Source organism: Durio zibethinus, chromosome 24 (assembly GCF_047325235.1).
Source record: "Durio zibethinus cultivar Kanyao isolate XHJ-2024 chromosome 24, ASM4732523v1, whole genome shotgun sequence".
NCBI classification, from domain to species: Eukaryota; Viridiplantae; Streptophyta; class Magnoliopsida; order Malvales; family Malvaceae; genus Durio; species Durio zibethinus.
This window is the reverse complement of record NC_143185.1, coordinates 20,467,301-20,489,648: the sequence shown is the minus strand read 5'-3', so window position 1 is coordinate 20,489,648 and position 22,348 is coordinate 20,467,301. Positions and strand designations below refer to the sequence as shown.

At 31.2% G+C, this 22,348-nt stretch overlaps 3 protein-coding genes across 9 annotated transcripts; all 3 read right to left on the bottom strand.

The window, feature by feature from the left end:
* Positions 1-1,140: 1,140 nt before the first annotated feature.
* LOC111316469 (AP-3 complex subunit sigma-like) lies at positions 1,141-4,119 on the bottom strand. 3 transcript variants are annotated; one of them, XM_089753876.1, is made up of 7 exons: positions 3,957-4,119; positions 3,781-3,819; positions 3,505-3,582; positions 3,202-3,298; positions 2,488-2,558; positions 1,555-1,646; positions 1,141-1,442 (listed from the first exon to the last, which is right to left on the bottom strand). In XM_089753876.1, exons 1-7 carry the CDS (start codon positions 4,023-4,025, stop codon positions 1,376-1,378), a joined length of 513 nt encoding a protein of 170 aa, XP_089610002.1. In that variant the 5' UTR covers positions 4,026-4,119; the 3' UTR covers positions 1,141-1,375. The 3 variants fall into 3 exon arrangements, 1 of the variants encoding a protein (XP_089610002.1); XR_016333362.1 differs by lacking the exon at positions 3,957-4,119 and having other exon boundaries at positions 1,141-2,573; positions 3,505-3,556; positions 3,777-3,950; XR_016333363.1 differs by lacking the exon at positions 3,957-4,119 and having other exon boundaries at positions 1,141-2,558; positions 3,505-3,556; positions 3,777-3,950.
* A 725-nt stretch (positions 4,120-4,844) lies between these two features.
* LOC111317183 (vacuolar sorting protein 39-like) lies at positions 4,845-10,387 on the bottom strand. Of its 2 annotated transcripts, none has more exons than XM_089753587.1 (12): positions 9,854-10,387; positions 9,498-9,709; positions 9,280-9,411; positions 9,056-9,199; positions 8,749-8,861; positions 7,996-8,419; positions 7,390-7,719; positions 6,828-7,049; positions 6,463-6,705; positions 5,776-6,219; positions 5,523-5,621; positions 4,845-5,347 (listed from the first exon to the last, which is right to left on the bottom strand). In XM_089753587.1, the coding sequence occupies exons 1-12, from the start codon at positions 10,281-10,283 to the stop codon at positions 5,147-5,149; spliced, it is 2,994 nt and encodes a 997-aa protein (XP_089609713.1). In that variant the 5' UTR covers positions 10,284-10,387; the 3' UTR covers positions 4,845-5,146. The 2 variants fall into 2 exon arrangements, with proteins under 2 accessions (XP_089609713.1, XP_089609714.1); XM_089753588.1 differs by having other exon boundaries at positions 9,862-10,387.
* Positions 10,388-10,885: 498 nt separating this feature from the next.
* On the bottom strand, positions 10,886-21,879 carry LOC111317182 (uncharacterized). Of its 4 annotated transcripts, none has more exons than XM_089753589.1 (9): positions 21,660-21,879; positions 20,936-21,494; positions 19,845-20,162; positions 19,480-19,752; positions 13,251-13,312; positions 12,675-12,851; positions 12,256-12,354; positions 11,932-12,177; positions 10,886-11,497 (listed from the first exon to the last, which is right to left on the bottom strand). In XM_089753589.1, exons 5-9 carry the CDS (start codon positions 13,305-13,307, stop codon positions 11,198-11,200), a joined length of 879 nt encoding a protein of 292 aa, XP_089609715.1. In that variant the 5' UTR covers positions 13,308-13,312; positions 19,480-19,752; positions 19,845-20,162; positions 20,936-21,494; positions 21,660-21,879; the 3' UTR covers positions 10,886-11,197. The 4 variants fall into 4 exon arrangements, with proteins under 4 accessions (XP_089609715.1, XP_089609716.1, XP_022775313.1 ...); XM_089753590.1 differs by having other exon boundaries at positions 21,279-21,494; XM_022919578.2 differs by lacking the exons at positions 19,480-19,752; positions 19,845-20,162; positions 20,936-21,494; positions 21,660-21,879 and adding an exon at positions 13,850-14,026.
* Positions 21,880-22,348: the final 469 nt, after the last annotated feature.

Sequence of the window (22,348 nt, the reverse complement as noted above, 5' to 3'; positions counted from 1 at the left end):
ATCATAACTAATTTTATTATTAGTATTTTATAATTATAAACATTCATTAAGATATTTAAACAATAAATTAATGTTTTAAAGAAATGAATTAATAACAATTCAAACAGTTCTAGTTTTAGTATAAATTAGAATACTTTTATTTTCATTTTATATTAATTAATAGTTAATCAGTAATAAGAAATAATTATATTATAAAATTCATTTAATTAAGAAATAATATTAAATATTTTATTTTTATTATATTAATTTTAACAATTAATTATTTAATGTATAGCTATTAAATGTATTTAAGTAATTGAAATTTTATTATAATAAAATTTAATAACATACTTAAGTATTGAATAAAAATAGAAGTCTGCAAAATATATTAAAATATATTATTATACAATTATCCAAATATATTATTAAATATTAAAATAGTTTAAAATTTCATAACTATTTAATATAGATTTCATAATTTATTATTTATTATTTAATTAATTTTAGATCATAAACATAATTACAAATTGAATGTAGGGTCATAAGTATCAAATATCTTATGATAAAAGAATATATTAAATTAAATTCAACTATAAAATTATAAAGAGGTTAAAAATGTATGTAATTGAATATTATCAATATTAAACATAAAGTCAAATAAAAATATAGTAATAGCTTAATGGTAGAACAGAATTATTAATTTTGGAAATTTTCTTTTATTTTCTTATTTAAAAAAAAATGATACCAATGCCATGCATGATTCTATCATTAAGCTGTATTTGTGACATGCAGCTGACCCATGCGTCACTTCAAAAGCAAAAAGCCAAAAAAATTTTGAAAAAAAAATATAGCAGCAGAAATCACTGCTCCAGCAAGTTACAAAACCCTAAATTAATTTGAAATACGACACGGTAACACTATTCGAACAAAGGATATAAAAATAACATAACTTAAAATTTAAAAAAAATCATAAATATGTTTAATAAAATAAAAAATTTATATTTTATGTTTTCACGTTGACACGAACTGTAACATATGATTTTCATATAAAATATGACATGAATATAGTATTTTACATGATAAAATGATACGAATTAAGAGGCCTACAGGTCTACAAAACCCTAACTTGAGGTCTGAGAGTAAAGGCATAAAAGAATTGCAAAAAATCAGGATCAATACTCAATGATGTGAGCATGTGCTATGTAAAACACCTTGTTACATGTATTTAAAGCTCTTGATTGTGTGGGCTAATATGAAAACGAAATCTCTTCACTCAAGCATTGCACCAACGTACAACCCTTGACCACCGGACCGCGTTAGTTAAAATCGTAAGTTATCAACTCAAAGTGACAAGAAATAATTCAGGGACAGATTTAACAAGCATTTCAATGTAGAACTACCTACTTCGCCAACCAAAAGCAGACTTCGGAATGACTGTGATGGCATTTGAGGCAGCTTCTAACCTACATCATGGTTAATGCTTATCTGTTAATAAGTATTAAATACAATGCAAAAGAGGAAAAACTCACATGCATGCTTGTACATGCTTTTCACAGAGAGAGAGTGAGAGAGAACTTAGATATCTCTTCAACTGCCTTCATAACTTCTGTTGAATTCGTTTCCAGCACCAGCCCTCCAAAAATTATCTCATCCAGTATAGTGTGTATCTGCAAAGGGTTATTGAATATTTGAATAAAATGAAGATATTTTGGTCCATATTGGTGAGGAACAGAATATAACCAAACAAAAGCAATTATATGATAAATTTATTTATTTTGGATGAATGAGCTTTTATTCATCCAAAAAGAGCAGGAAATCCTTCTACATAGAGTCAAAGACTCAAACTACCAAGCAACAAAACAACAGTGAAACATGGGAAAACTGACAAAATTAATCAAACATATGCTCGATTAGGTCCCAATTCTGACAGAGAAGCCTATTGATAGAAATATGGTACATTTAAATCAGAATATTGCAGCAAGAAAGCATTCAACTGACTTTAAATCAGTTTTGAGTGTACAACTAGTGCATTACAATGATGTCATAAGAAGTGACTATTTAGCATATTCCAAAGGCAGTCCTTGGCTAGCAGGAAATAAAGGCACTAATGTTCAGCTTTGCCAGCAGCTAAAGGATTGACTATGACGTCAACAATATAGACTATCAAGTTAAGATACTAAAGAACTTGTGCAAAGCTAACTTCCAAAGTAACTCAAGACACCCTCAATTGCAAGGGAAACCCCAAGCACCATAAGAAGGCTTTCCCTGCCATCAAGTAATGTTGGATCCTGAAGTATACCCCATATATGTTCTCCATCAACCTTGTACTCTATAAGATTGGTGCAGGTACTATCTGCTTGAACTCAAAAGAACAAAAACTATAGATAAAACCACACTTTATTTCTATTATTCCCAAGTAAAGACACTTTATCTTATTTATTTGTAGAACCTTACTTTCCCTGCCACTAAATAGATGCAGATATAAGTGATAAGAGGATATTATACAACCTTGCTGTAATTGAAAACAATGTCAAGCTCACAAACATTCTTGAAGCATTTGTCCAAGGTCTCCACAAATACTGAAGGCAGCACATCTAAAGTAAGTAAAATTATCCAAGATTTGAAATAAATATCAGCAATCATTGTTACATTCAGCTTTCTAGTTTGGAAAAGAAATGCATGACAAACCCAGTACATTGTTCTCATCAGTGAACATGCAATTTGAGAGCCAAGAATTCACTGAATATTACAGTTTAATAACAACAATTGCTAACAACGCCGGTATAAAAAAAATGGTTATATACAAGTTAAAATCTGGAATATGCAATCAAACCTTTCCACTTAAAAGACACCTGATGTGAACTCAACTAAGATGGATGGCACAAAATAATGATGACACAAAATAAGTGATCATTGATTCCAGTGCACATGAAAATCAATTTTGTTTTCTTCTTTTCATTAAATGGTCAAACAAGAAGATCTATTTTATAAAAAGGTGAATGTGAAGTCAATTCAACTTCAAATCATTACACAGACCATGAAAATGGCTCTATTCAGAATTATCTAATGTTTTTCATATAATGCAAGAATAAGTATTCAGAAATCTCCAAGTATGAGTAAATTGAAATCTTGAGTTTGAAATGACCATAACATAGAAGAACAACATTTCATAGATAGATTACTCCATTATAGGTAACTCTAAAAGAAAAATTAGACGAATACCTTGTATCAAGTCAAGCATGGCTAGTTCATTTTCAGAACTATCAAATAAAAAGACAAAGTAAAGAGTAGTAAAATGCTTGTACACAAGGCGACTATCCTGCAAGAAGAATTCAAAAACAATTAAACAGAGTTCTACAACAAGCAGAGGTAAAAGAAAATTATGGAAGTTATTAACAAGATTCGAACAACAAGTTTAAATCAAGAGGAGAAAGTTACGAAAATTAATCGGTTTCTAACCTAAAATGAAAAAGAAATAAAAATTTAAATTAGTAATCAAGAAAAATAGAAAATCAAAGAAATTACCGGACCAAAAATTGCTTCCGCCTCTATGAAATTGCTTATGTTCTCAACTCTACTGCACAAGACCGTTAAAAGATCAAACTCAAAAATGAAAGCAAAAAAAAAAAAAAAAAGATAAATAAGAAAATAAACTCTGAGTACGAACTCAAGATCGATCAATTAGGTCGAATAATCAACGAGATTGCATAAAATGCAAGGTTCATGCGATCCAAACAGGGCAAATTCAAATTAATCACAGCTAAAGTACGAAGAAGAAGTAGGAGAGAGATCGGAACCTGCAAAAACGCTGCGTATAAGCTCCTGCTGCTTCTCCACTGGCTGATTTCAACGAAATTCAAAGTGACGTCGATTATTGCAAAGGAATTTGAATTTGTTACTAAGATCGCGATCTTCATTTTAAAAAGAAACTGATCAAATAAGAGTAAAAATGTCGAAAAGAGAAAGAGAAATTTTACCAGATATTCGCAAAATTTTGCAAGGCGAGGCTTGCCTTGAGTGTTCATCACCATCACAGCTTTTATCATCTTCGCTCCTCTCTCTAGCCAAACAGAATTTTGGATCAATTAAAACGTTTCACAACCGCGAATATATATATATATATATATATATATATATATATATATATATAATGTCCTGAAATTTGAAAATGGACAAAATTGTCCTCCATCAGTCAACTAGAAATCAAAGCAAAATAATACCAAAGGGGTTAACTTAGGAACATAATAAAATAACGGAGAAAGCAAAGTACCAATTACAACCGGGTGGCAGACTCGCCACACGTGTCAAAAAGATGGGTTCGTCGACGTGGCTCATTGAGTGATGATGACGTGGAGGTTATTGGGCGGGAATTTGATTTTTTTTTCGTGACCTATTCCAGCTTTTAATTAAAAAGTTAGTAGATTTGTCAGTATCAGACATTTCGTTGCTCATGCTCCCGACGTTGGGAGGAGAAAAAAAATTGAAAAAACTGAAAAATTGTAATGTTTGGTTGATTTTTTTTTTTTTTTCATTTTGAATTATATTAAATTCAGATTAAATTTTGAATTAAAATATAAAAATTAAAAAAAATCGAATTATAAATTTTTATTAATTTTTATGAAATAAAGATAATTATTTTATATATAAATTTATTTAAATATATTAAAAACTTTATTAAATAATATATAAAAATATTAAAATTTAAAAATCGATAAAATTTAATTCATATTGAATCAATTTTTTAAAAATTAAAATTAAAATTAAAATTTAAAAATTCATAATATTATACATTATTTAAAAAAATCAAATAAAATTTGATTCCATACATTATCATCCCTACTCTAACAGTTATAACTGAAACTGGGTGAGACCAATAAAATTGAAATATAATGAACCGCAATTTTACACCAATCTAACCGGATACAAATACTCAAACTGATTTAGGTGATTGATGATTCTCAATCAAATAACATTATAACAGCCAAACTCCCATTCCTATGGCCGTGTCACCATTGAAGCACTGCTTTCAACTTCGCAGCTGCATCATTGGCCCCGAATTATGTGAAAAGCGCAGCATTCGCAAGGTAAGACTACAATAAATAAATACCTCCAAAACTGTTTCAGAGCTTTTGATTCTGGGCACTTAAGTTCCATCTTCTCATCATCTTCATCGCTTCCTTAGTGGTGAGGCCTTGGCTACTGCATTCATGCTTTGCGAATCTCTGAAGCAAACAAAGTGGACTAGTGTTTTCCCATTAGGATAGACCGCAAATACGGTTCTTCCTATTTTCTTGCTGCAGAGACAGCAAATACTGTCACTCGAGATCGTCACCACAGCTTTTCTTTGGCTGTAAAGTTCTTGTTTAACCTGTTACAAATATGATTTCAGATAGATGCTTACAAGAAAACCCACAAAAATAATTTTAAGGAGGCCACCATTTTTATGAAGATATATATACATATGCTACCAGAAAAATCTCATGCAATAAGTCATTTAACATGCTTAACCTGCCTAGCTTTGATTAAATAAAACAATTACATACCTGTAGGTTCTCACTCTGCCTCAGGCTCTTGATAACAGAGAAGTTCCTGTATGATTCACTGGATTTTTTTAGAAGAGGTCCCAGAAATGGAAGCAAGTTCTGCAGGTGGAAGACAAATACCTTAAGGAAAGAGCTTATAATTGATAATCTGACGCCCAAAAGGAAATCTAACAATTTAGATATCAATGACTATTTACATCCAGATGCAAATGGTTCACGAGCTTTGTAAGCAATTCAAGATTTTAGGAAATACCTGTAACTTAGTCTCTCTTGGTAAGAGTTTGAGTGCCTGAGCTCCATTGATTCTATCCCACCTTCGACTCAAAAGATCAAGTACCTGATCAAGCATGATAGGAGAAGCTCCTTCCTCATTAGATTCTTCAGCATCACCGTCACTCCTGCTGCTATCAGTATTGCTGGGACTAATATGCATATCCTCAGTACCTTCTATTGAGGCAATTTTCTTACGTCCTCTAGCTTTAAATGAAGCTGCTGAACCAATCTTTGGGATGCTTGCTTTTGGGGATGATACCAAATTTGTAATCCTCTTTTCAAAGTTCTTTGTTGTTTTTTGAGGATTCAGATAAATCTGTAAAAGTGTGAGGTATATATTGCCAGAAGATTTTACCAGCGGTTGATGAACAACAGACTCATAAACCCGATCACAATAGGCCAGTGCCAGTTCAGGTACATGAAGCTATAAAGGTCAAGAGGACTTCATTAGTAGGGGGATATTTACAATGAAGAACAAGAGATATAAAAGAAGGAAAAAAAGAGGAGAGAGAGAGGTATGAATGAACTAATATCTATGCAACTCTTTTAACAAAAATAAGTGTGTTATAGTACCCTCAGCTCAATCAAAGATTCAAAAACTTCTAGTTTTTTCTGTTAACCATCTTTCTTAAGAGAAGGAAATCAAATGAACCATGCCAGAAACTACCTTATGAACATATAGTGATAGTGCAAGCTCGTGTTGGTTAATTTTTCCCAACAAAATTGCACGCTCTTCAAATAGAGCATCTGGAGGAAGACATCTCAACAGTGCCTCTGGATTGTATCCTGAGATGCTTTCCAATGCAGACAATAATTTCTTCCTAGTTGGAGAATAAGCCTTTTCATCCCATATCTGTTGAGCACTTAGTTCTGAGTACCATTCAAGTACTTCAGAAAGATAGATTTGTACCTACAATATTCATTGCTAGTAATATTAGCTGCACTATCACCAACACAAAGGGAAACCATTAGAGATCCAGTGGCTTCAAATGACAACTGAACTAAGTTATTTTGATAACAAACAGTCTTTACCATTTCATTTTGCAGGTTCCCTGAGATCCTATTTTCATTCATTGCAAGCATAAGCTCCAAGTATCTGCCCTGCATGCTTGGAGCATGCTGCTTCAAATAAGAGTTGACCAAGTCTGCTGGAATGTTTCCAGACAAAAAAAGCTCAATGGTTTGTGTTGGACAGCTTTCAAGTACAAGCATCGAGAACTCAAGGACAAGCATGGGATCAGTGCCACAGAGAGGCTACAAAAAAAAAAAAAACAGTCAAAGAATTCAGCATAAAGAAGTTTTATCAAGCATGTTCTTGTGCCCATGGAATGAACATTGCAACAAATAAAAGCAATTATATATGCCCAAAGCTAATGGAGTATGATCCACAAGGTCAAGCCATAACAAAATTAACATTATCTTCTCATATTATTCAGGGGTCAAACTTCAGATAGTCTCCTTCATAAAATATAATATTATCTTCCACATTCCACCCGACATGCATAGCCTAATGCTTCCACAACATGAACATAATTAGTGTTGATAAATTATGTTAATAAGAGCAAAAGAGCTTCCCACTAATTGATAAACTGACCTTGAGATATTCAATAATTTCCTCAGGACTGAACTTTAGGATTAGTTCAGCTTGAGATTGGTTTGATTTTGACTCTTCTACTAATTGATGTAGAAGTTTTAGAGCTTCACGATGCATTGAGTTACTTCTGTAAAGTTCTAACAGAGCTGCATAATGATTTCCTTTTTGAAGAATCTCCTCACATATTTTTACATCACAGTAGTTAAGACCTTTAAGCAATTCTAAAGCTGCTGATGGTTGTCCAGTAAGAAGTAGAGCTTGGAGGAGGGCTGTATCCAGTATTGCTGCCATCTCCCTAGCTGCTGAGTTAATCGGAATGTTGCCACGCCCCTAAGGGACCAAACATGATGTTAGACCATTAAAAAGGAATAGATTATGTAAGTTTTGAACAAATGAAAGGAAATTGGATGTTAACAGAAGTGATTGCAAGAATTTTTTATCAATTATATTGGGATTGCATGTCCAAAAATTTAAGTTGGTTTTGTCCATAAAATTGTGCACTTCTGCATAAAGCCAAATTCTATGTATGAGTTTACATAGAATCACAAAATAGGCTTCTCTTTAACAAACATTGATGACATTTACAAAATATGAAATTAGCCTCACCTTATTGGACTTCTTAAACCTAGTCGAAGTAAAATTATCCCCAACGGCATCAAAAACAACCTCTTCTGTTCCCTCAGCAGCAGCCTTCTCTACAATACTGCATCTCTTCTTCTGTAGGAACTTAATAAGAGCCATAAGAGTATTGTGGCTCATTTTCTTGAACTCAAGTGCTGCGTGCTCATCAGGTTCTGATAGTTGCGGAAGCAAGGTTTCCAAATCATCTGACATACCAGATGAACCTCTTGAAAGTTGTGAAGTATCCAGAGAGAGGTCCTTCAACTTCTCTGGCTCTGGAACTGCAGTTGTTTTTGGAAGAACAATGGATGGATACAAAGAAAGCACATAAGTAATATCCACTTGAGATGCCAAAAATTGCTCCATTGCCTCCTCATAGCACCCATTGTCAAAAAGATAATGAGCATATCTGCAACAAGGTGACACGACCACATAACCAGAATGTATCACTTGAGGACCATACAAAAGTCTGAATATTATGATTATATATACCAGGGAAATAACAGTTTTCAAGTAAGAAATTGATGTTTCATATGCAGTGTTTTATATTAGCTTGAGAACAGTAAGGAGCATGACCATGTGCAAAAAGTTTTCTAAAAGGCGTACACTTATGATGTGGCATTTTAAACAAGATATAAGCATTCTGAATAATTCATTTAATTCTTATATAACACTATATAAACCAATAAACTTGCTATAATTCCACAAATTAATAACTTGTAATGGGGAAAAATCCACCTTATATGAATTGAACACTCCTTTGCAGCTTTAAGGCTTGCATCTTCTGGTGGAAGCAGCTTACATAAGGCCAATGCTTCCTCAAAATTTCCAGATGCTGTTAATTGGACAATCTGCAATGCAAGCAGGAACATTTTAATGCAATAATCAAAGCACTTCTTCAGAGTTAGCATATGCATGTCATAGTCAAAAGCATGAAAAAGTTACAAAACAAGGGCAAAATACGATGTTGAAGAATAAACAACGGGACAAAAGAAGGATCGAGGTTCATAGGAAAACATTAACTTCTAAAGTATATGAGGAGTACCTGTGCACCAAGAGGAACAGGGAAGAGTCCATAAACAGAATTGTCTAACGCCACAACAAGGGCATTGTTACTCTTCATCAGATGACGAGCTTTATTAATGACAATTGTCTGTATCAATGGATATGGAACTCGAAGAGAGCGAATCTGCAAAGAACAAATAAGTGAAAGCGCATAAATATTTAGATAGACAAAAACCAATCTTGTTTGGTATTTACTCGTACAACCTCAACACGCCTCGGAAATAGAGCTATTGCATACGGCTTCTGGATGACAACAACAGCAGGGGCTTCCGACCAACATATCCTATCAGCTTGAAGAAGCTTTCCATTTTGATCCACAAAGACTCCAATATTTTCCTAAGAGACAGTAGGAAAGCATTTTGTATCTTTCTTAACCAAAGGAACTACAATGTCATAAACAAATTATTAAAATAAGTCAGTACCTTCCCAAGAATAAGTTCCCCAGAGGGGAGAGGAACAACCAAAGGTGGCGCTATCTTCCCCGAAGAAAACACCTCTGATAACGCACCATTTGTGGCATTCAATATCATGTATTCCTTTCTAATACCTAGACACATGTTCTCACCACACCATGACATTGACTTCACTGTATCTGGTACACCAAAATCTTTCACCTCCACAAACCCTCGCCCTCCTACACATTAATTTTCAAATCAATTTCATTCAAGGAAATAACAAGCAATTCCACACGTATGAATCCAATTAACAAATCCAAATAAAAAAATAAAATAAAAAACAGATCACATCAACAAAAGAAAGAGAAACTCAAAGAAATTACCGTCGTGCCTGAAAATAAAAACTCTCTTTTGCCTAGCGAAGCAAAGGAAACCTCTACGATCGTCCCAAGAGTATACATTAGCGCCTTTAGCTTTGGTGATCACAGCAATGGTTTCCAAATTGGGGAGCCGATGAAAAGCGATCGATTCAGAGAGCGATAAGAGTAGCTCTCTCGATTCCAATACTTCCATTGAAAGCAGAGCTTTCTTTGAAAACCCCGCAACGGTTCTCTCCAGTGCGTAGGGTTCCTTCCGCAACACGTGCTGATCGGATGGTGGAGACCGATCGGCGCCGGAGGAATCGGTACCGTAGATTCGAAGGGATCCATCGGAGCAGCCGAGGAGGAGCATCGAGCCGTAGGATTCGATGGCATCGATTTTAGTGGGACAATCGTTGAGGAGCTGGAAGGAATCATAGGCGCTGTGCACCATTTTCTCGGTTTGTTTCCGATCTCAAATCATTGAAGTTTTGCTCTTGAGAATAAATATTTGAAACGGCACAGTTTCTTTTCAGCCGAACATCTAAGCACGAGCCTAATACGTTGGCGTAAGGTCCCGGGCTTTTTTGTACTCATATACTCCAATCACAACCCGCCACGTCACAATAATAAGCCACAGATTGTAAAACAGCCATAGGCCGGGATCATAGCTAGGTACGGCGATTTGTATATTTATATTATATAAAATATTAAATTAATGTATTTATATAATATTTTATATAAAAATTATATATTATAATTTATATAGATATAAAAATATAAAATATATATTTTTTAATATTATTTTAATATTTGTTTTTATATATAATATAAAATATATTATATTATTACATTGTATTTTAGATTACCACGAGCAAGAAAAATATATCAAAGAAAAATCCCTCATTTGCTTAGAGATTACAAAACAAAGAAAGTTGTGAATTCGCTGCGTGAGTGCCTTAAAATCTCGAATGTTTAGAGTTAAATTTAACAAAGTCCATGACCATGAAAATTACATGGCAGCACTAAAACAAAGTTATCCCTGACAAGACCTGATTAGCCAAACGAGGACATGAACTTTACTCATGGTATATATATTTATGTTACACGCACAATATAGCCCTATCCTCTAAAGACAATCTTAAAGAAAAGAAAAACTAAAGTAGCATTGAAGTACAAAACATGGTTTTTTTTCTTTTTGTTCTTAATGGTTAGCAGTGAGAACAAGAAATGAAGTTTATTCATCACCTAAGCAAGGTAGTGGATGTTGATATGCAGCTCCCATTAGTTGATTTAAATTTGATGATAAATCTGTAGATTGAATCACTTGATTTCTGACAGACCATTCAGGACAATAGGCAAGCTCTCTCAGTTTGCTCCCTGTGCAATGGGCGTTGGCTCTGGTGCCACTTCAATTGCAGAATGGCCATTGGCAATGTGGTAGGGCTTCTCAACAATTCCCCAGAATTTAGCAGTTTTTACATCATCCTGAGCCATCAATCGCGAGAACTCCTCATGATCATACTTCAGCGTCGCGTTTCCCCCAAATTCACTGGGGAGGTTCTCAACATCAAAGTATGATTTCATGAGCTCCACACTATCTTTATTTTTAGGGTAAACAAACTTCACCTTCTGAGATGTTTTTGGATCCAGAAAATACCTGACCGCCTATGGAAATGTAGATAGCATAATATCAATCAAGTGAAAGATTTAATGCCTAAACGAACTGTTATGCAATTCATGGTAATGTCACAATCTGGGGAACTAAATACACTGCTTTTATGCTAGCTCACACGCTGTAACAGGAAGAAGAAAATAGAGGGAATAAACCATTTGCACTCCATGGACAAGATCTAGTCCACTCTCTAGGTTTGCCAATCTCCTTCCTGCCTACCCTTTTTATATCATAGTATTCAAAATTAATGGGTATGAATGGACACCAGCTCGCTCATTATCGCTCATGTGATTAAATGAGCTATCATTTAACATCTATGAAAGAAAGAAGAGAAAAAGATTTGCTTGGAATAAAGACCAGAAACAAGGATAATTAGTGATTTGGACCTATAGCTAAATAAACCAAACGGAAAGGCAGGAGACCAAACCTTATAGAATGCTTCAAAAATCCTTGGTGGATTATACAAGAAAGCAATTGCCAGCCTCTCTGGATAGTGGCTCTGTAGAATGTAAATGATATCACGGGCTGTTCGGACAGAAATATTGGTGTTCAATGAAAATCCAGTGAAGTCTATCAACCACGACATTTGTTCCTGGCCCTCAGAGAGATTCATGATAGCATTTTCTAAGAGATAGACCATATGGCGGATATTATTTTCAGCTGATGTTGTGTTCTGCCAAGAAATAAAGGTGGAAAATTAATAGGGCAAAGGCTTGGTGACAAAACAAATTGAAGGAAACCTAGTGCAAACCTGCATTCCAGGCCTCATTATTAGAACAGTCCTTCCTTGACGGTCATGAAAACTTGCCCTGGAAACTTTTCCAGTCTCACCTTCATGCGCCACTTCGTGCTGGAGAAGAACATGTCATGAGGTAAGTTCAAGTATCACCAAAAATTGTCCCAGTTATAAACTCATAATCATATGCAAATACAAGAATGAAACACATGATCTGTGATCAGGTAGAAGGAAAGAACAATTATCCAGTTTCAGAATCATCAAAATTTAATTTTATATTGAGACATCAAAACTGATTTAAACAAGTTTCAACTTGAACCTACCTAGTATTCTAATAGATTTTGGAATATCACTCGGCTCTAACAAGACAGAGACTGATCACTCACTTGTATACACATTACTAGAATAAGGATGCACGAATTTATCTAACATACCCAGCGGATTTCTTCAGGCTTATAAGTTGATCTCCACTTTAATGTCTCTTCCAACATTTTCTTTGCCTTGTCAACATTCCAATTCCGAGCTTCCAAATATCTCCTCAGACATGCATTTGTGCAGTACTTTGAACTGCGCCCAGACAGGGGTCCTATGGCAGCCCTGAGTTCACTGACCTGCATATCAACCAAGTATTTTGAGTTTACTTGCAATTGCAACGGAAAATTTTATGTCAAACTACAAATATTTCATATTGATGCTACCAAGCTTTGCTTGTTAGGAAAGATGAAAATTTTGTTAATCTAATGGTTAAAATTCAAAAACACTTTCCTACTTTGTAGCTTAACCATTAGATTAAGAAAATTTTTATCGCCCCAGTTTTACATCCTTCCAGCCAACAAAGCCTTAATTTTGACACTTCCCTCTTTGCATCATCTAGAGAAAGTCCAATAACTTTGAAGCATTTCTAATTATTTCCAACCTTTTGATCAACAATTATAAAGCTATAAACCAAATTAACTAATTTGTTTTCTACTTAAAATACAAATATGAATAAATAAATAAATAAATATTACCTTTTCATCTCGTTGCTCGGAATCATCCTTCTGTGTATGCCTTCTCCGAAGAAACATTTTCACTGCAAATAAAGTCAACCACAATCTTAATAAGCCAAACTATACAGTTCATAACAAATGTTGATTATTGATAACTCCAATAACAAGAAATTAATTATATATTAATTCTCTTAAATGAAAATTCGAAAAACAACGCAGAGAAAAAAAAAGAAAAAGAAAAAGTCATGGAATGATGGCGTTTGATATTTCAACCATTCAATGAACGACTAACAGAGATCGAAAGCTCTTAAAGATCCATCGATTTAAAAACAGATCTATCTCTAAGTAAAATTAAAAATAAAAAAGATTATTTTCTTCAACTCTTATGATCAACACAAATTTTAAAAATAAAAACACATAAGAAGAATCAGTCAATGCATGTAGATCTACTTCACGAGTCACAACACTATAAGGATTACCTAATATGAAATATTTTGTGGCGAGACAAAGAAATTAACGATCGGTTTTTTCAAAGTCCGGCGGCCAGTTTTTATCAAACAGAACAAGAACTTGAAACGTTAAAAAAGATGACAATAAAAATAAATAAAAAAAATCCATACCTAGTTGAGCAAAGACAGCTGAATATCGAAGCTTTCAGGGAAAAATAAAATAAAATCACCAGATTTTATGCCGAGAAAGCAGAGGAAAAATTTCAGCCTACGAACGTGTCATTCAATTCAAGCAAGACAGAGGGAGAGATCTTGCTTTATTATGGTGGGAAAGCCAGCCAAGACCACAGTGTTGGTTTAGTCTTACGTTTTTTTTTTTTAATTTTTTAGTGCAAAGTGGGACCCAGGAAGACTTTGTTTTTTCTTTTCACGAAACGACTTTTACCAAAGGCCGAAAACATGGACCACCAAATATTTTTCCTTTCCGCCCGGGCATTGGGCACCAGTTTGGACTCCAATATCGTCGGGTTTTTATTAATTTATTCGTACATTTTTTTTTGTTTGTCCCATTTTATTTTTTCATATTTAATTTTGGTTATTATTTTGAAATATTATATTAAATTAAAATTTTAAAAAATATATTTTTTAAAAATTCACAAGTCATTATTTTTAGAAGTTTATAATTTATAATTTTATTAAAAAAATAATCAAAGTTGAATTTGTGTGATAAAAAAATTAGGGTTAACAACTAAGTACTTCTAGTTTAGATTTTTTTTTAATAAATATGACAATTTTTTATTAGGATTAGCATCTAAGTACTGCTAATTTATATGAGCAAAGCTGTAGATTATATTATTTATTGAACCAAAATTATTAAAATTATCGAATTGATTTAAAATTTTACAGTATGGTTTTAAATAACTAATTAATTATCATGAATATATATAATCTATTACTTCTAAGAAAATTACTAACAAAAATAAGGAAAATTTATCATTTTTTACATAAAAAAAGCTAAGTTCATTGGCATTGCTGTTAGAGTTACTAAAATCAGAGAAGAAAAAAAAAAGGGGGGGGGGGGAGGGGTGTTTAAGTTTTCATCCCCTCGTGGATAATGGATTGCCTAACCATAATGAATTTCTTCTTAAGCTAGACAATTGCCATGTGCCATTCATTTTTCTGCGTATTTTAGCAATTTTTTTAACCTTTAGAACATATTTTGGTTACTCTAAAAAATAATAATTGAAACCATCGAAAAAAAATTGATGAAAAAGTCGACCGATTGGTATATTATTAAAATTGGTATTTAAAGGTTATGAATTTCAAAAAATTTATGTAAATAATTTTTTTTTCAATCAAATAAATAATAAGATAAAAAAATTTAATAATAAATTAAAAAATAAACACAAATCAACAGAAAAAGAGAACCTATATTGAACGTTCGTATCATTATTAAAAAAAAAAAAATTTCAAAACATTTATTTTATTTTGTTATTATATCATTGTGTTGGATAATTCATTAACTAACTACTGGAATTGGGACATTAATTTTTCAACGATTTGATTCTCAAAAACACCATTGTTAATACAATAAATTAGTATTATTGAACTAAATTCAATATAAAATATTATTTACTCTTAAGATTCGAAGACTTATCTTAACAAATTTTTTTTCATTGAAAAGAGGATTTTTTTTATGAAAGCAAGAGTGATCTTTATTTTTAGGATTATAGTTTTATACTTAATTAATAAATGCGATATCATTTTTCCTAAGACTCTTTGCTCTTATTAGGTAAGGCAAATTCAAATTTTAAACCCCTAGGTGACATGACTTTAAAATTTACAAAGTGGCATTAATAACTAATTACATATTAGGGTCCTTCCCATAGCCTTTTTTTTTTTTTTTTCTCTCTTTAGCTTTCAAATCATGTCATAAATTTTGTGGTCCTTCCTACTTCTTGATTCTCTAAATCAATAACTTAAAATATGACATAATCACAAGATATAAATACAATATAAAAAATAAATATAAAAATAATATAATTTAAAATTTTAATAATAATATATAAATTTAATAAAATTAATTATGATACATAATTTTATATAAAATATAATATAAATATATAAATTTTAATATTTTACATAACATAAATTATTAAATTTATTTATGACATTGCACCGCGATTATTGTTTGATGATATTTCCTCGACCTAGCAACGTTTCTAGAATTACTGCCACAAAGAAAAACTGGTTTCATGTTGTTTTTTTCGTTCTTGGCCAAACAAACAAAAGAAAAGTCTTTAAGCTCACGTTGACGAATGATTTAATCTATAATTAGGGATAGGATGGGAGGACTCCGATGTTCTGGTAACAGGCAAATATACTACGGCATTGAACTCTTGGAATCAAAATTCAATCAATTATTATTGATGCAGTAATAATTTGAACTTTATATATGATAAAACTTGTTTAATATTTTAAATTTTAATATCACAATTTTTTTTATAAAAAAATTATGATTGCCTATCTTAATTTGTTGGAAATCAAAATGTTAACAAAATTATTTTTTTTGTTTATTTTTTAATTTCCTAACAATTGAACATAAAATTTTACTATATTTACCTGACACAAAACAAAGCTTTTTTTTTTTTAAATGGTTTCAACTGGGGAGATTTTAAATTTCTTAATAGCGGTGAATGATTTTTTAATTGTTTTCTTTGTAAAAGTAAAAAAAAAAAGCAACCACATTATTTATTAAGAAATGATTCTTTCAATTATTTAAAAAAACAACGAAAGTTTATTTAAAAATAAATAATACATTTTCGCATAAATAAATTATATTAGTTTAAATTATTTTTGTTTTTAATTAATTTTTATATTTAATTTAAAATCAATAAATATCAATCTTAAACTTAAATAAAAATATATTATTAAAGTAATACAAATAATAAAAACACCTTTTTTATAAGCAATATACCAGCAGCCGTGTTCAGCATCCAGATTTGAAGAGATTTTATGTTATAAAATTTTTTATGACACCTCTTCAGCTATCAATTTTCAATTACTTAAAAAATTTTTTTTTTCCGATTTGTATATTTATATAATATTAAATATTAAAATTTATATATTTATATTATATTTTATATAAAAATTATGTATTATAATTTATAATTATATAAAATATAAAATATAAATTTTTTATTACACTAATATATAATTATTAATATAATTTTAAGTTATATCATTTTTAAATTTTATTTTTATATTATATTTTTATTATATCATCTTATCATATTTTAAAATTTTAAATCTATAACAAATTAATAAAAAAATTGTATTAGTAGTTTTCAAACGTATAAATCGTATTAGTTGACTGTGCTACCTCGTTGAATTTGAGGGCATTTGGAAGCCTTGGGACTTTAAATCCTATAATCCTGATTCGACCAAATCGAAAGATATGATGGGAAGAAATAGACAGGAATCATCGTTTGTCAAACCTTATCTCTATTGTCAACGCAGTGGCCAATGGGTTGGGACTTGCAGTTTGCGCAAATTTGAAGTTGTCCCAAACGGTTTTAGCAGTTTGAGGTTACGTTCGGGATAGAAGTTTTTAAAAAAAGGAACAATGAAAAATTAATCTAATAATTAAGATTCATAACATGTATAATATTTTAAAATTTAATAATTTTATTAGATTTAAAATCTAAATAAAAATAATAGAGATTAATAAAAATAAAAAAATTAATTTTATATTTAACATGTTAAAAGGGAATTATCATTTAACAATTTTCATATTCTATTAGAATTAAAATAATCAAAATTTATTATTTTATAACTCAATAATTAGATTAAGTTTTTTTTTTTTTTTTCATTTTTCCTACCAAAGTGAAGTTTTGACATTTTGATGGTGGATCTATTTGTAATGAAAATTTTTTTGTGCCTTTAGCCACGTGGACCTTTTCTCACGAATTCAAAATTTAATATTTTAAAAAAGGGAAAATAATATAGTATTATTAAAAGGCAATTTATGAAAGTCCAATCTTGTCAGCCCGGGGTATGTGTTTATAAATGGATTTGATTTTTCCATGAAATGATTGGATACAATCATACCAAGATGAAAGGTCCAGGTAATTATAGAGATCTGAATGGATTCGAACCATTAACCTCTCGACGCTCTCATTGGGAGTGATTGCTATATCGTTTTGAGTTTACAAATCTTTTGAAATACAAGAAACAAAAATACGAATCGATGATCATACCTATTATTTAACACACCGTCCATAATACTTGAATTCAAATCCGATAAATTTTATTTTTTATAAATTCGTTAGATTAAAAATATATATATATATATATATATATATAAACATTCTTAACTGATAAATAAAATATAAAACCTTAAAACTCTCACTAAAAAATTTTCTATTTTTTATATAAAAAAATCGTATTTTAAAAATAAAATATTTTGAAAATAAAATAAACATATTAAAATTTAAATTTACCAAATATCAATTTTTAATTATAATTACAAAAACCAATTAAATTAAATTAAAATGCAATAAAACCCTTTTTTTTGCATCCCATAATAGCATTCCATTGTTACGAAAAATCAATTTATTTTTTACCCGATCGAATAAAAATTTAATTTACACACGCATGCCACTCAAAAATAATTAATAAAAATATAATTAATCAAATTCAAACCAATACAATATTATACTTTAACTCAATTCCAAATTTAAAGAGTAAAACATTAACTCAAACATGATTTAATTTTATTTTTTTAACTTAAACTTCGTTCAAAATAAAAATCATACTTAATTTATTCAATTAAATTTAATTAACACATATAAATAAATTTAATTATTATATTCAATAAAAATTCAATTATTCATATTTAAATTTAAACTTTAATTTTAAATATTTTATTAATTAAAATAATAAAAATATATTTAAATATAAAAATTCAATTAAATTCACGAATTACTTATAACAATTATAAATAAATTTAACACTCAATTGAAAAAACTTAATTGATAAATCAAATATCTTAAATTTAAATTTAACTTAAAAAATAATTAATCTAAATTCAAAATTTATTTTAATCAAATCTAATTTTATGAATACATTTGAACCCTTAATTTCCCCTACTTGAAAAAGGGGAAAAAAAACCTTATCACCATATTTTTCACAACCAAGAGATGGGGAATTTTCAACCGAAAAAAGTTCTCACCACAGGATTTTTTTTCTCTATAAAATAGAAATCAATTATAGTCATCATTTTCACCCTAAAAATATAGTGGAACGAACTCAGTAATTGAAAACTAGTATGATAATGTTGAAACAAATAATTTATTCACATAAAATGTAGTTTGATTAAATAAAATTTCTAAAAATAGTTCCAAAAAAAAAAAAAACCAATCTAAATTCATTTTTGTTTTTGGTTTTCATTTTATAAAGTTTTTAGTTTAAATATTAAAGGGCTATGAAAGAAAGTTCAATCTAACACTACTAAAATTCAAAATAACAATAGAAAGACAAAACATAATTATTAACATACTTCATCACCGCTCAAATATAAAACCCACGATAGAACTACTAATAAAACAAGGAAATTTTCATAGAAATATTTGCGATTCAATTTCACTACCAAAAGCTAAATTTAAAACATAGAACCTTTAACACACTAAATTCAATGTGCCTTCAACCTGCAAAAGAAACTTACGAATAAATCAGATAAAAATCCATTTAGATGTTATTAGCTTTTTCTTGATACTTAGGGAACAATGAAAAAAGACTACCTGTTATGTGATAGGCATATCAAGAGCGCCAAATAAGTAATTCAGCTTTGATATAATTGGGAAAGTGCCAATCACCAACATAATTGTGCGTATGAATATAAACTGAACACCAAAATTTACGTGGAAAACCCCTTAAAAAGGGGAAAAACCACGGGACCATAGTCCACTGAAAAAGTTCACTATATAAAGGAACTGGTTACATGGTGACAGGTGCCTCATGGATCAATCTTGGACAACAAATAACAGTTCTTCCACACTAATGTCAGTAGAGAGCTGCACCATGTAAAACAAGAGGGGTTCAAATAATAAGGCCTTCAAGGGTTCAAGATTAAGCAACTGATGAAAAAATCTTTCAAGGGATGGACCTGCTGTAGTAATGAATTTTGATTATATGGGGCCTTCCAAAGCTTGACTAGTAGACTGCTGCAGTCCCACATACCTTCTGACATAAATCTTGGAAGTTGACCAAGCTTGATAAACACTTCACATACCTTGATTTTCAATGTTAATCACAGAGAAGAGACATGCAACTGCCAACATCATGCTCACTGCTGGGACATCTTTCATCAAAATCTTTGATAGCCAGTACCCCATCTTTCAACCCAATGGAAACAGAAGCCCATGCAAGGGCCTAAAGAACTACAAATAGCAATACAAGCGAAGTACATATATGCTGCCTCAACCTACATATAACATTTTCCTAAGAATACACAGTTTGGTAATGCACTAGAAAAACAATACTGAGATGCTCACTCGCATTCCACTTCGATAAGTAAAATGAAAATGTAAATCACTATAATAAAAGAAACTATCATAGGCAATTCAAGGGCACCTAAGATTTTGCAGGCACAACAATATCAGATGCAAATGAGCCTCAAAATAGAATAATCATGATTGAAACTGGTAAATTGATCCATGTGTATAAGATAAACTTCAAAAAAGGAAATTTTTAATGTGTTAACTAGATGGCCTTTATTGTCAGCACTTCGTAACGGAAGCCAATTGTACAAAAAACAGTTATCTGAAATGGCCTTAGAATCCAATGCATTTAGAAATGGTGATTAATCTATTGCTCTAAAGGAACCATGGCAATTGGAGATGTGTTCAACTTCTCATTTTGCAAGTATATCAGATACTTGAGTACCGACTCTTTTAATTGAATTCAATCTCATTGATAGATTGTTGGTTTTATAATTAAGTTTCTCTAAAAAAAAAAAAATTGTAAACGAGTTACTTAAAACAACTTAGTACTGCCTAACTTTTAAAAAAAAAAAAATCAAAATAATTCAAATTTTTTATTAAAAAATATGAATAATTAAAAATCATCTCAAAGGAACTCGTTGCATGTTATCAAGTTATTGGTAAATCTACTTGCATAATAAATAGCAAATATCTAAATTAATTTTGAAGTAAAATTATATAAGGCAAATTTTGGTTTGAAATATGTAAATAATACCTCGGCCTTGCGATTTGCAAGTAGTAGAAGATCAATGACTTGGGAGATCATAAGATTATTATTCCATGTTGGCGATGATGATGATGATGATGATGATGATGATGATGATGATGATGATGATGTTGGCGATGATGTTGGTCATGCATCCATATCAGATGGTGCAGAGTATTAAAGGGAGAAAATAATAGAACGCTAAGAGGGAAAAAAAAAAAAGTAAAAGAGCACGAAACGCCACACCACAGCAGAGGGGAGAACCTGGGCAATCCCCATGCGAACTCCCCTCAAAAACACCGAGAAAACCTAAATTTTTATTATGTTTCAGTGACCTGCCATGCAAGCGCACCTGTCATGGCAAAGATCTGGGATGACAAAGATAAATCAGGATCAGCCCCCTTCCAAAATAATTAGGACTTTTTGCCCTGACATCTTACACATCCTTCCAAACACAAACCACCCGTCCATCCCACATCGCTAGTTCACAACATCAGAAGCCTGATTTTCACGATGCATCCGAAAAATAAGAACCACGACCCTTGTGAGATAAAACCTTTCACCATCCCTACAAAATTATAGAGCAAAACATAAACAAAGAAACCCATAACACAAGAAAAAAGAAACATAGACAAACATATATAAAATCTTTCACAATCCCAGCAAAATTATAGAATAAAACATAAATAAAGGAACCCTGACATAGGAAAAAAGAAACAGAGACAAAACATACTTTGGGAAGACAGATCTCTTCATATTGATAAAACATTCTACGCCAATCTTTGCCTGATTAACATCTACGGCCTATAAAACATAGATCCGACAACGTCAATCTTTTTATCGTGCAAAATCTGATATAAAAAAGGAGATCAAAAAGCCATGCGACTGCTTCTGAAGATAGAATCCTCAGACGGACAATCATGGAAGATAAATCTGATCTGCACAACGTGGACGGCAAGAATGAAAAACATAAGAGGAGTTTATAATGGAACTTTCAACAAACAAAGACTAAAATATATAGTGGCTTTTTGAAGAATGGACGGTCAAGATAAGAGTGTTGGAAAGATGAACGGGTAACATGCGTCCACGTGTACTAAGTCGGTGTCCTTTATCTAGAAAATTATGTTAAAACGAAATTGTCCAATAGCTCGGCGCCACGTAAGCTTATGAGTTGGGTGCAGGTGAATGTTGTGAAATTGCGTTGTGGTTACGCAAATTGGGTTAGGTTCGTTCTCAATCTTATCCGACCTTGTTAATAAGAAAAGGACTCTATTACCCTCAAAAATCTTTCCAACTGAAACACGGGCAAATTGTACTACCGTTTTGAGGCTTGTTTGTTTCACGAGATTGCTGCTTCATTTAGGAATGTTTAAATTTTGGAATTATTTAATTTAAAACAAAGTTGATTTATTAGCCAAATGT

Excerpts from the sequence above, each read along its gene's own strand:
- LOC111316469 (XM_089753876.1), bottom strand. The coding sequence starts at position 4,025 with ATGATAAAAGCTGTGATGGTGATGAACACTCAAGGCAAGCCTCGCCTT. Across the intron at positions 3,583-3,780 it reads AGCTTATACGCAGCGTTTTT|TTTGATCTTTTAACGGTCTT; the intron begins GCAGGTTCCGAT and ends TTCATTTTTGAG. Across the intron at positions 1,647-2,487 it reads TTGTTTTCAATTACAGCAAG|ATACACACTATACTGGATGA; the intron begins GTTGTATAATAT and ends AACCCTTTGCAG.
- LOC111317183 (XM_089753587.1), bottom strand. The coding sequence starts at position 10,283 with ATGGTGCACAGCGCCTATGATTCCTTCCAGCTCCTCAACGATTGTCCC. Across the intron at positions 6,220-6,462 it reads TATCACTATATGTTCATAAG|CTTCATGTACCTGAACTGGC; the intron begins GTAGTTTCTGGC and ends TGACCTTTATAG. Across the intron at positions 5,622-5,775 it reads CAAGAGAGACTAAGTTACAG|AACTTGCTTCCATTTCTGGG; the intron begins GTATTTCCTAAA and ends TTCCACCTGCAG.
- LOC111317182 (XM_089753589.1), bottom strand. The coding sequence starts at position 13,307 with ATGTTTCTTCGGAGAAGGCATACACAGAAGGATGATTCCGAGCAACGA. Across the intron at positions 12,852-13,250 it reads CCGAGCAACGAGATGAAAAG|GTCAGTGAACTCAGGGCTGC; the intron begins GTAATATTTATT and ends GTTGATATGCAG. Across the intron at positions 11,498-11,931 it reads TTTTTGAAGCATTCTATAAG|GCGGTCAGGTATTTTCTGGA; the intron begins GTTTGGTCTCCT and ends ACATTTCCATAG.